Source organism: Centroberyx affinis, unplaced genomic scaffold (assembly GCF_046629955.1).
Source record: "Centroberyx affinis isolate AG114_WGS23_722 - 3 ecotype Tasmania unplaced genomic scaffold, CSIRO-AGI_Caff_v1 ptg001259l_1, whole genome shotgun sequence".
Lineage (NCBI taxonomy): Eukaryota > Metazoa > Chordata > Actinopteri > Beryciformes > Berycidae > Centroberyx > Centroberyx affinis.
In genome coordinates, this window is record NW_027279770.1 from 69,809 (window position 1) to 83,199 (window position 13,391).

The following is a 13,391-nucleotide window of genomic DNA, read 5'->3' on the forward strand; positions in this document are numbered from 1 at the left end:
CGTGTGCGTGTGCGTGTGCGTGTGCGTGCTCACCCGAACTCAAATAATCCTCCAGCAGGTCCCATTTACCGAGCTTCCAGGCTGCCTCCACTCTGTAGGCGTTCAGCTCCGATTTCCACTGGGGCCTAAATGTGCGCACAAAGTTCAGTTCATTGGAGCCTTGTTGACATGGTAAAGTAAAATTTACATCAGAATCAGAATCACTTAAATTGGCAAATACAAAAATTTACAGAAATTTGTCCATTTAATGTCCTTCTATTGTCTTATTGAGTCTCACTGTATAAAACAGGCCACTAATTACGAAATCCATCAGATAACTACAGGTTATCTGATGATAGTAAATACATTTCAACAAATGGTTATGGTGAATAGAAAACAATGGATTCAGCCTCCACCTTACTTTTGGTAAGGATCAGGGTAACAATTTATGTGTGTGTGTGTGTGTGTGTGTGTCTCACGTGTTGGCCAGTACTCCGTTGACCTGAGTGATGACGGTGGACAGCTGTCCCAGGCCGAGCATAGAGGTCATCACCCCGTGGTAATGACCAATCTACACACAAGGGAACAATACAATAGATAGTAAAAAAACAACAAAAAAAAAAACAACAACAGCTGATTGAAACTGACCGCTGACCATCACCGCTCATCTTTTGGTCAACCAGTCACAGTAATTACAACATTTTGATAGTAGTGGTGGTAGTAATTTATTATTATTTATTATGCAAATTTAATGTAAAAAATGTGTCCCCCTCTCTCCTTAACACTTATTTCTCTAATTTGTTTTCTTGCACCTCTCTTACTTGAATATTCTAGGGCACTACTTAATATTGGCTGCTTGCACTGTTGGTGACCTGGGAATTGAAACTTATTCTACTGTTGCACTCATCTTGCATCACTCTGGATAAAAGAGTCAGCTGAATATCTAAAAATATAAAATCTGTAGCCTATGTATATATCTACATGTTTCAGAAAGCTACATTTCAGACTTTTGAAGACGGTTAGTGCTACATAGAAGTGAATATAAGATCAAATGAAAAACCATAATAAAGAAACAATTCAGATTTAATTTAACACAGCTAATGGAAGTTCAGACTATAAATGGTATGCATGTTCTAAATTAATCTCTGAGTGGACATACAGGGCAAAGAAACCTGTAGTCGCATGGTGAAAAAATAAGACCTCTAATATCTGTATCTGTAGATATTTTAATATTTTTTTAAGGCCTTTAGCAAAAAAACTTATTTCAAGACATTTTCCAGACATTTTAAGGATCAGCAGATGGAGTAAAACAGAATGGAAAAGGAAAATAGATACAGAGAGACAGAAACAGCAAGGAGTAAAATGTGGTACTGGTGGTCCAGTTCAGGCTCATGTTTTTTGTGTGTGTCTGTGTCTCTCTCTGTGTATGTGTGTGTGTGTGTGTGTGTGTGTGTGTGTGTACCTGGTCTGACTCCAGCTGTATGGCGCGGTCGTAGCAGGCGGTGGCGTCTCGCAGCAGGCCGATGCTCTCGTGCTCCAGAATCTGTTCCCGTAGCGACGGCTCCTCCCTCCTCAGGGCGTTGACCCCCCTCACCCCGTCAGGCTCGTGCATCGCCGCGTACAGCGTCTGCAGCAGCCAATCATAAAACAGAGATTAGACAGGCGCAACTTTCCCTCACACACCTCTTCGTAGCTGGCACTTTGTAACTTTACAAGTTAAATAAAAAACTGTAACTTTTACAAGTAACTTTACAAGTTACAAAGTGAGCTAAATGTCTACCTTGCGTGTTTGTGAAGTGAGACGTTGGCTGTGTCATCAGTTATTTAAAAGAAACAAGGGGGTATAAAAGTGACATGTTCAATGCTTTACACTCTTAACAAACAGGGTTCTCTATAGTACCAGAAAATGGTTTATATTATGGCTTTATGGTTTATATTATGGCTTTATGGTGCTATCAAGAACCCTTTAAGAATGCATGAAATGTCTTGAAAAGAAATAACTTGTTACTCTGATTCACCAGTTTCTTTTTATTTTAACAAATCAGAGGCTTCTTTGAGTCATTATGGTTCTATATAGAACCACTGCCAGAGCGTGTGTGTAGATACACATGGAGAAGCAGAGAAAAATAAATAACATAACATACTTGAAGATTCCCAAATCCTACAATTTATTTTGACACTTTGCTATCTGTCTCTGCTGTCAAATGACAAAATATTCTAATAACTGTAATGCTAAAAGGCATTACTGGTAGACTGGTAGCACTGCTAGTGAACTAGCAGTACCATCCAGGTACTCAGACATTCTGTGTATATCGATTATTTAAACCAGTTTACAATTTTAACACCTGAAAGTAGAGGAAATAAGTGCATACTTCAGGAGGGAAGACAAATTTAAGTAACCAATGACTTGTTGTCTGACCTGCAGGAAGGTGAGATGGTCCTGGATGTTCTCCTTGTTTTCTAGGATGTATGCTTCAAAGTGCATGAGGGCACGAGTGTACGCTTTGGAGCGCAGGGAGGCCTTGGCCAGGACGTCCTGGGGGATTCCCTTCAGGAAGGCCACGACTCGCTGATACTCCCCACTCTCTGGAAAAACACATTAATTTTAGTTTACATTTATTATTTAATCATGCAGGTTAGTGAACAACAAATTCTTGTTTACAATGATAGAATAGCACACACACAAGCAGACATGCATGCACATACTAAAAACACATCTCACAGATTACCACTTTAAAAAGGAAACACAAAGTCAGCTGTTTGTGTATAATCTGAGTTGAAATGGTTTAGATTACATGCAAGTACAAAACTTTCCTGTACCTTGCTTGAATGTGTCACTTACCGTTGTGTTTGGGTTTGGAGGAGAGGATGTGGCGGCTCCACTGTGTGAGGTGAGCCAGCATGCTGAACACCGTCTGAGTGCTGAGCTGTGATAGGCTGGAGGCCGTCTCCTGGACACGCCCCCCTCCACGTCCGTCACCCTCTGTCAGCACGGCCAGCATCTCCTCCGTCACCTGGAGGGAGGTGTGTGATTATTGCAAGGAAAATTACTCTATTGTATTTTTTTTTACCAACAGATAAAACATATGAAACCAGTTTTTGAGTATGTATGTATAGATGTATCCTTACCTCCTGCTGCTCTGTAGGTGTGCAGCCCAACAGCATGTACAGCAGTATGTGAGGCAGCAGGTAGATGGTGACCTTGTAGTCGTGTTTGATGATGAAACTGCAGCAGGTGAAGACTTTGCTGGCCAGCTCATGCCTCACCTGGAACACAACAAGACCAGTTTCTGATTCATGTTACTGATTTGTGAGTCGGGATTCAGTTAAATATGAAAAAGAATCAAGTCCTTATTCAAATATTCAATATCAAATGGGCAGTTTTCAGTCATCACAGCAGTCACCATTACAGCGGCTAGAATTATTTAAAGACACTGAAAAAGACATAAAACCACCGACTTCAAGAAATGGACTAATGCAGACATAGAGTCAAAGGATGGATGGAAGAAATTTAGACACTATCTACTTGGGACTATTTTTGGCTGCATGTCAAATTTAATGACGCACACACATAACTATATGTTATATAGGTTTGCCTTTAGGGTAATTTATTAATCTTCTCCCCCTTCTCCCTGACAAATTTGAAGAGACTTCGCAGGCTATTATAGAGAAAAATAGATATTACTTTCCGATAATTCATGATTAACTAAAATCTTAGTGTGTTTATTCTGAGTCACTTGACAATCAAGGGGCAAAAGTATGAAATGACCCATTTGATGTTGATCTGTTTGGTTCTGTTCAGGTGAAGGAGAGATCGACTGACCTTGCTGATGAGGTATCCAGCCCAGGTGGCTGACCAATCAGAGAACTTACTGCCTCTTTTGCTCAGGTACACCGGCTTCTTCAGTTTAGACCAGTTCACCACCTTCTGACTGCTCTTATACCTGCAGGGAGAGAGAGAGGGAGGAAGGAAAAAGAGGAGTGAGAAAGGAAGGGAGGAGGGGAAGAGGGAAAGCAAGGAAGGAGAGAGTGAAAAAGGGAGGGAGAAGGAAGGAGGGAAGAGAGAGGAAGGAGAAGAGAAATGATTTAATGATTTCACTGCCTGAATGTTGTATGAGATTGTATGACAGGTTGAAAGTGTGTGTGTGTGTGTGTGTGTGTGTGTGTGTGTGTATGTTTGTGTGTGTGTTTGTGTGTCTTACCTGCTGTTGAGGTGAGGTTCCAGGATCTCTTGGATCTGCTCTGGTAATCTCCTCCACAGCCGGCGGCCCTGCGAGTCGCTACGACCTTCACGACACTCAAAGATGGACAGCAGCTCCTATAACATACGTACGTACACACACACACACACACACACACACACACACACACAAACGACAGCAGACAGGCAAACAGAGAGAGACACAGAAAGAAACACAAAGTCAGGTAATTTGAAAAGCTATTGAACTTGCAACGTGTATATGTCTGTGTGTGTGTGTGTGTGTGTGTGTGTGTGTGCGTGCGTGCATGTGTACCTGCATTGCATAAGCAGCAGAGTCCTGTGCTCTCACGTCATCGGCATAAGCCAGAAATGTTCTTGTCAGTTCAGTGAGCAGCTCGTAGGCAAAGTTAGGATCATCAACCCCACTCTGTCACACAGGGAAAAATACATGTACATTTGGTTTCTTGTATTTGATGAACTATACCTTCAAATTAACTGTTGTAGGGAGAAAAAACATTACAAAATGCCTGAAACTGAGTAGATTCTCCTGTATGTGTATATATGATGTGGTTTTACCTGTGAGGTCTAACGCAGACAGCTACATATATGTCTTTTAAAAAGTACAGCTTTGATCTAGCCTAGCCATACCGTACCACAAAGGTGTTGCGGTCGCCATGTGTGTGTGTGTGTGACAGGTCCAGACGTCCGGGGTCGACGGCCCCCAGCTCCCCCAGACACTCCCCGCAGAGGAGCCTGGCCTCGGGGGACGAGTCCTGGCAGCCCTTCAGCAGCACCGCCACCAGGCTGGAGATGACCGGCTCCACCGCCTCACTGGCACACACCTGCCGCAGCAGCCACTCCTGCAGTCCACAACACAAGAAAGGTTAACTTTGACTCTCACTCTAATGGACAGCAGCCTCGAGGTTCAAGAAGTGCCGTGTGAAGTTGAAGCACGACGTTGCTGGAAAACAGCATGCATGCTCATTCAAATTTCCCTGGTTAACTAAAGGTTAAAAGCACGGTCATGAGTCAAGCAGACTAGACTGAAACAAGGCAACAGTAAACACAAACTAGGATGCTGTCGGGTGCCGACAGCAAGGGTATATCCCCGAAATTCCCCAATCCTCGAAGGCCCCATTAAGTCAAATGTAATAAAAAGCCATTCAATTCATTGCCCAATAATAAAGGGTATGTACCTTAACTATTATTTTAACGCTCAATAATAAATTTAACTACTAATTAAATATAGCCACTAGCGGCAGTGGCTGGGTTCATGGCAGTACAGCAGCCAGAGCTGAAACGTGGAAGTTTGCATTTAGATTACTGTCAGTTTTGTCATATTAGGCTGTTGAGCCATCAGACCCCAAGCTATCAAGTTCTGATACTGAAGAATGTAATAGCAAGTTAAAAGGTGTCAATATCCAACTTCGTATTGGCTTTACTGTGTGTAGCTGTACACTCAAAATGCTGCTGTTGGGCAAAATCTGGTCGGATCTGTATGGAAATTGGTGTGCATGTTCCACATAAATGTTGGAACATGATTCCCAAGTTTCATAGCGATTGGTGAAATTCTGTTTGAGTTATAAGCCAAAATGTCATAGACCACACCCACTTTCACTATGATGACCAAACTTCAGATTTTTGAGTATGAGCCTGTGTAGCGAATTTTATGTAATTTCACCTATTTAGGATTAGGAGATACAGTTTTCTGGCCTTTGTGATGCCCCCTATTGGTCAATATTTGAATGGCTTTGCACACATGTTCATTCATTATATGTGAACATGTTGTCCAAGTTTCATGATGATTGGACCATCTATCACAAAATTATAAAATATAGCTTATAGGCCACGCCTCCTTCACAAATTTAAGAGTTAATATCTTCAAAACTACAGTAGATATAAACAATCTATGAACAAAATTTTGAGTGTAGGACCATAGATGCTACTGACTGATTTTGGTGGTAATCGGTCAAACGGTGTAGGAGGAGATGTTAAAAATGCTTTTCAAATAATTCAATAGATCTCAAAAATTTTCCAGGCAGACCTTGAGGGTCCCTATGGCAGCTTTATAGAGTACGGTTAGGTGGACATGTGTACCAAGTTTCATGTAAATCAGACAAACGGTGTGGGAGATACAGCCATTTAAACTTTTTATTTTTGACCTTTAATTATAGCGTCACCATCAGGCCGATTATAATCTTAAATACATCAAAATCGATAGAGTTCTTCCTCTAGGGGTCATCAATGTCCATACCAAATTTTAAAAGATTGTTATAAAAACTGTTCAAGTTGTCGCATTCACACGAAGGATCTGCGGTGGACGTGGCGGCGGACGGGGTGAATCCACAATATAATATAATTACGTCCCTGTCTGGACCAATTAGTAACAAATATGTCACCTTATTTTGACCTGTAATTGTAGTCCCCCCCCCGGTCAGATTAGTGTAATGTTGAATGCTGGAATGCAGCGCTGAGATGGATAATTTCCCTAAGTTTCGTCAAAATTGGATCAGCGGTCTGAGATATTGTGTGTGACACATGATGAACGAACAAATGATGCAAATGATTAGTGTGAATCTATCTTTAATCACGCCCTGTTTATGTTTCAAAACAACCAACTACTTCACTGATTTAAACTTGAGATACTTTGTTGATCCCCACAGGGAAATTCTCTTTCGACTTGCCCCCCCCCCTCCACAGAGAGGTCAGAGGTCAGGGTCAGGGTCAGCTACAGAGTAGCGCTGGTAGGGAGTTAATGCCTTGCTCAAGGACACTTCAGCAGGGTGGATGCTTGCCGACACGGGGGCTTGAACTGGGATTCTCTGTTGTGGATCCAGAACAGCCCTATCCTTTCAGAGGTAGGGCTGCTGTGTGTGTGTGTGTGTGTGTGTGTGTGTGTACCTGTTTGCTGTGCATCATGTCCCGGAGGCTGGTCAGAGCGTGGATTCGGACGTCAACGTTCTCGTGTTGAACGGCCCTCATGGAGAGCTGCAGCGCCGCGGCCAGGTCACTGCTGCTGGAGGTCAGCTGGACAGGAAAACATGACGCAGCATTAAAGCCTTCTGACGGATGTTTTTTTTATCCAAACTGCCACAAGCGCATTCATTTATTGCATGGGTGGCACCAGTGGAAATCAAACCACAGTGTTGGTGCTATGCTATATTGCTTTGTTTTACTTCACTCTTTTACTTCACTTCCTAGTTGTGGTTATTTTCTTTTTTGTCATGCTTTGGCTCTGCTTTATTCGCCTTTGTTCTATTGTTTTGACCTTCTGACTATGAACTGGACCTAACCTTGATCATCCGCATCATATCATAACTTTAAATTTCATCATCATCATCTTCAACACCATCACTGTCAACCAGTAACCTCTTTCACCATCGCCACCATTCAAACTGCTCTTCATCATCATCATCATCATCACACTGTCCATACGGACCTTCTTGTAGTTCTGCAGAACAGTGTGGATCTCTTTCAGCTCTGGGTGGTCTGGCAGAAAGTAAATCTCATGCAGGTAGTCCTTCACTTCTTCCCTGTGGGAGATCAACAACACAGAAATGACCATGTAAACGTTCAATTCAAAAGTACAACAGTGCTAAGCTTTTTTCTTTACCTGCCTATACACCTGAAATTTGGGAATTTTTTAATTTGTGTGTGTGTGTGTGTTACCTGTTATCCAGTATGAGGAAGCGGATGATAGCAGCAGTTTCTTTGGGCTGTTGAGGGATGAGGGGGAGGAGCGCTACGATCACATGACTCAGTAGAGGACCCAGGTGGGCGGGCTCCACGCTCCGCACAAAACACTCCCACGTCCTGAGAAACACAGAAGCACTGTGAGGAGCTGAGGCAATGCGGCCAAATCACAGCCACAAAATGATATGCCACAACATACACTGTGGTGTATTGCTTGATATGACTCCCCGCCTTGTTTCTGAATGCACTTCTTCTCATTTCTTATATCCATTTTGCCGAATAGGTGTGGATTCCATTCAAGACATTGGTGTGTATGTGTGTGTACAGATTTGACTGATAGCCATGGTCTTGTACCGATAACCACTGAGCAAATTTAAAATTTAAAGTCCCACTGAAATGAAAACGTACTTTTTCACCGTACTAGCTAATTCTCCATATCATAACGTACACCTAATTAAGTTCAAGTTCAATTTAATTTAATTAACAGTAAATGGCAAAAAAAACACATTTTTTTAGTTGCTCATATTTTAAAAAAATTAAAATCCCATTACTTTTACTTCCTAGTAAACAGTGTAGTTTTAGTGGTTATTTCATGGTGTACTAGAGCCCTGCATTGGGATTGGGATCCCGCGGGTCCCAACGCAAATCTCGCGGGAGCGGGCGGTTTTAACGTTGCTGCAGGCAGGAGCGGGCGGTCAAAAAATAAACTGCGGGTCCCAGGATTTAACCAGAAGGATGGAGACAGAGTCAACAAATGCAGTTGAAAAGAAAATCAAAGCAGGTCATTACAATACCAAAGCAAAGCAAGGCAAGTCTGACATTTGGACAAATTTCTCAGTTGTCAGTTGTCACTAGAACGTAATTTCGCTACGTTATTACCGACAGGTGGGACTAGAGGACTGCATTGGTATTGGGATCCCGCGTGACCCGCGGCAATACCTCGCGGGAGCGGGCGGTGTTAACTTTGCTGTGGGCGGGAGCGGGCGGGAGCGGGCGGGAGCGGGCGGGAGCGGGCGGGAGCGGGCGGTCAATAAAACACACATTGCGGGAGCGGGCGGTAATGGTCAGAAATCCAGCGGGAGCGGGATCAAAAAAACAGTCCCGCGCAGGGCTCTATGGTGTACCATCACAGATTTTTGAACATTTTACTTCAAACATTAAGATTTTAACTTTAATGTGTGTGTGTTTATTTGTGTTTGTGTGTGTATGTCTACTGACTGGCAGCAGAGCAGAGGGAAGTCCTCTCGGTATCGGAGGCCGGTGCGGAGCGTGGTCATCATCTTCACTCTGACGGAGCTGATGTGTTTGGAGCCCATCAGGCGCATTAGAGCCATCACACTGGTCAGGGCCTGCACAGAAAACAGGAAGAACCTGTAAACATGGCTCACAGTATGCTACTGTGTTTCCCCTGTACTGAAAAAAAGATGAGGTGGGCTATGACGCCTAGAGGAGCTCCCATATTGCTTTTAATAGCATTACATTTTGTTTTTGGATTCATGGGAGGATTTTAATATAACCTGGTCTGCTGTTTTCTTTGAAGGGAACATTGGAGCGCTCCTATTTCATCTTTACAGTGAGCAAGAAGGTTTCTACAAACCAGGCAGAATTGAATTTGTCTCACTACTTAACATGCACATTCAGATACCAAAACCTGCCATGTACAGTCTATTACACCATGGTATTCTTAGGTTTGGGTTCTTGCTGCTTTTAACTAAACAATATTGACTTATAAATCTGCCTCTGTAAACTGTGACTGAGAGAATAAATGCTATATAATATGTAGTGACTAAATCTGTTCTCCTAGTAGAGGATAAAGTCTATCTTTGTCAGCATCACCCACCAACTTCTTGCGCTCCTTCTCCCCAGCGCTGGAGCTGAGCAGCTGCATGTTGAAGAAAGCCAGAATCCCCAGCAGCTTCGGCTGCAGGTAGTCCGCCTGGAAACCAAGGAAGACAAGTTGGGAAAATTGTAGTTTGAGGTTGAAAAGAGGGAGTTTTTTTCTTGGAGCTATAGTGCATTCCAAACAAGAGCAAAATGAAAAACAAAACAGTGAAAGCGCCTACAATATAAGCCATAACAGAGCAACAATACAAAAAGAGTGCAATGCAATCTTAACAATAGTAGTATAAAGTTATTTTGCTCACTCAGAAGAGAAGTCATGGACATTTAACCAGAGCCATAGCTAAAGCTGTACTACTACTATATATCTATGTGTTCTTTAACTCCGATACTCACCATGCGCTCTGGGGTGGTGATGTCACGGGGCCCCTGGTACGGGTCGTCATTGGACGCAAAGGAGGCCAAGATGGCCAGGCCGTTAAACACCTACAGTACATACACAAGTAAACACAGGTGTCACGTAAGGATGGGAACAAAAATCTACCATTGGTATACAGTATATGCACTTAAAATCAACAAGAATGTATTATGAAACAGACATATGTATCAGGGAATGGTGTGTGTGTGTGTGTGTGTAGACCTGTTGGTAGTGCTCTCCCAGCCGTAGCAGCAGCTCGTTGTGAAGCCCCTGGAAGTCCTGCCTCAGCAGAGAGCCCAGCTCAATCTCTGTCTCACTCTGGGACACCGTACAACATTAGGCAGAGTGATTAATATACAAGGTTTGGTAATCTTATTACAAAGGAAGGGAAACCATTTTAGGATTTGTATTCCATTTATCACACTTGACACATAAAACAAAACCAACGTTCTTTGTTTTTATGATACATAGGTTTTCATTGCATAATTGAATTCCCAAATCATCATTGGCTATAAAAGCGTAGCGCTCGTAACGCCCTTTCCCTTTGTCTTTACTTGACTCCCAAGGTAGAAAGATACAAGTTGTATGCTTAAACTTTTAGTTCAGTTGAGATAATATACTCTATGTATTTGGTCTGTTTTATATTGTATTTTGTTAATGTAATGCTTTTTGTGAAATCTAATTTTAATATTTGAGGTGTAGTTTTGAGCTCATGTGCTTATTACAATACATATTAGTAAGCATCTTAATGTTATGGGATCAATCCATTAATATTGTTTGCCAGTATCCAACACTACTTGCAAAATGCCTGGGCACCAGTGCTTTACATTTTTTGTTATTTGTGTGTATGAAATATATAATTCAGATGACATTTTCCCTTAAATGATAGGTGAGGTAACAACACCTGTAGGTAGTGGAAGGCTCTCTCTAGCTCTTCCTTAGTGCAGGAGCAGACCAGATGGCTGAAGATGTACTTGAAGTTGTTGATCAGAATCTCTCTCCTGTTGGCCTTGAGCTCATTGGCCAGGGTGCGGATGAGGGCGGAGCCAGTGGAGCTGGCCTTGGCCGCCAGGTAGGGCAGGAGCACCTGGAGGGTACGCTGGACACACAAACCATCACATCTAACTTGTTATGCGTATACAGGTTTTTTGATTCTGCATGTGTATGTGTGTGGATTTCAGCATGTGGTTGCATGTGTGACTGTGCATACAGTGAGGAAGCGGTGGAGGTCTGGGAAGTCGAAGGCGTGTGCGATCTGAGCCAGGATGTCTAGGGCCAGCTCTCTCTGATTGGCCGACTCACAGCTCTGGTCCGGTGTGCTCCGCAGGGCCGACGCATGACGTGAGTGCAGCGACTCCACCAGGAACTAAATACAGAGCAGATTATATAAGATGATATAAGATTTCTGCTGTGTGCCTTGTAGTTATTGTACTTTATTTCACTGGTAAAAACAGATAAAAACTGTAAATCTCTGGAAAACAAAACAAACAGAGAAATCACACTCCTGATGCTGTACAAGGCAAATAATATTATGAATTAAAACCCATTTTATACCTGACAGATGGGGTTCTTGTACTGGCTGAAGAGAGTCTGCAGTTTAAGGCCTTTGGCGGTGGCCAGCGCTCTGATCTGAGTGTAGGCGGCTACAGACACTGGAGACGACTTGGACAGCAGACAGTGGAGCAGCCGCAGCAGGGAGAACGACACCAAACTGCCCTGGGACGCTCTGACGGGGGAGGAGAGATAGATGAATGAATGAATGAATGAATGAATGAACAAAGTAAACCAAACTAAACTTGTTTTTTATATATAGCACTTTTCAATAGAGTGGTACAAAGTGCTTAAGAAACAGTAAGAAATATTCAGAAATAAACTGACGAGATGCCAGTGACTATAAAAGAAATGAATTACAGGGCTACATAGGAATAAAACAAGCCACATGCAACAAAAATAAAACAAGCAACATATAAATATATTCTACAAAAGGTAAAAATGTGTTTTAAGAAGTGATTTAAATGATGACAGGGATTTTTCTAGCCTTAGCGCCTCAGGCAGAGCGACACAAATAATTACCCTTTATTGATCCAGGATGGGTGGACAAATTAAGCAACATTCAAGTGATTACAGAAACAGCAAAGCTACTGCTATACTACTGTCTAAACAAAAGTATAGCAGTTCATACCTGCCAATCTCTCCAGTAGTGAGGATAAGAGTGTTGCGCAGGTCGTCATCTCTGTTGAGCTTGGCGTTAGTGAACGCCTCCTTCAGACGTGCAACCAGGAGCTGGGATGGAGAGGAGGGACACACTCATCATCATCATCATCATCATCATCATCATCATCATCAACAACAACAGCAACAATTTATACAACTGGTTATTCAAAAGCCAAAACAGGACAGCTGTGACTAAGTTAGTAAATTTTTGTGGCATGAGTCCAGCAACCAGAGCTTGGCTTTCTGAAAGCATCTTGTCACTAAAATCTCTCATTGTCCTTTTGTGTTCAGTGCTAAACCTGCTACATGCATTTGCTACACAGTGTGCAAAACACTGTATATGAAAACTGTATATGAAACTGAATGACTTGTTAAGATGGACATTTTTTGCTCTGTAATGCAGAGAGAAGATAAGAAAGACAAAATGACCATTGGATGAATAACAGTTTGTTAATATTTAATTATTGTTGATTAAAAACAAAAGGTTTATTGAACATTTGTTCTGTTAAAGTGGTGAATTACCACCATTTTATCGAAGCAATGTCTCTTAGTTGTTCTAAAATCAGTGTGAAGTGTGGCCTTTTTTGTCTCATTGCTTAAACTGCTCACCTCACTGAGAGGCCCCTGCTCAGGGTTTGGGGTGGGCTCTCCTAGCAGGAAGCGCACCGATTGGCCGAAGCGTATTCTGACAAGCGAATCTGGGTCCTCCAATAGACCAGTCAGAGCACAGAGAATTGCCTGCGAGTCGCTGTCTCCACCAACCAGATTCACATGTTGGCAGAGGTGAGGCAGGGCTTGTACGAAAGCTGGGACGGTGAAAATAAACACAGACGTACACAGTACATCAATGAAAACAATCAATACTTTGTAACCAGACCTGGGTCAGATTGTACTGTAGTTGCGAATATTTCATAGCATTTGTTTTAACCTGCTTGAAGTACAAGATGTGTGGGGTTTGCCACAAAGGACATAACAATGAGATGATCACAGGAAATTATTTCAAAGTCAATTTAGTATACTTTTCTGCTTTTTTCGACTTAAAAGCTT

At 42.4% G+C, this 13,391-nt stretch overlaps 1 protein-coding gene across 1 annotated transcript in view; it reads right to left on the reverse strand.

Annotated features, from left to right (window-relative positions):
• Window positions 1–13,391, reverse strand: part of atr (ATR serine/threonine kinase) — a 29,394-nt gene that overhangs the window by 10,020 nt on the left and 5,983 nt on the right. Inside the window, exons 11-32 of the mRNA XM_071525037.1 lie at window positions 12,954–13,150; window positions 12,313–12,413; window positions 11,685–11,856; window positions 11,341–11,496; window positions 11,035–11,229; window positions 10,353–10,448; window positions 10,109–10,198; window positions 9,714–9,809; window positions 9,092–9,222; window positions 7,850–7,993; window positions 7,620–7,713; window positions 7,082–7,207; window positions 4,834–5,040; window positions 4,494–4,607; window positions 4,182–4,297; window positions 3,803–3,923; window positions 3,109–3,246; window positions 2,822–2,993; window positions 2,399–2,565; window positions 1,442–1,606; window positions 459–550; window positions 34–125 (exon numbers count right to left, since the gene is read on the reverse strand). Coding sequence (XP_071381138.1) covers window positions 34–125; window positions 459–550; window positions 1,442–1,606; window positions 2,399–2,565; window positions 2,822–2,993; window positions 3,109–3,246; window positions 3,803–3,923; window positions 4,182–4,297; window positions 4,494–4,607; window positions 4,834–5,040; window positions 7,082–7,207; window positions 7,620–7,713; window positions 7,850–7,993; window positions 9,092–9,222; window positions 9,714–9,809; window positions 10,109–10,198; window positions 10,353–10,448; window positions 11,035–11,229; window positions 11,341–11,496; window positions 11,685–11,856; window positions 12,313–12,413; window positions 12,954–13,150 — 2,982 coding nt within the window. The remainder of the gene's footprint in view (window positions 1–33; window positions 126–458; window positions 551–1,441; window positions 1,607–2,398; window positions 2,566–2,821; window positions 2,994–3,108; window positions 3,247–3,802; window positions 3,924–4,181; window positions 4,298–4,493; window positions 4,608–4,833; window positions 5,041–7,081; window positions 7,208–7,619; window positions 7,714–7,849; window positions 7,994–9,091; window positions 9,223–9,713; window positions 9,810–10,108; window positions 10,199–10,352; window positions 10,449–11,034; window positions 11,230–11,340; window positions 11,497–11,684; window positions 11,857–12,312; window positions 12,414–12,953; window positions 13,151–13,391) is intronic.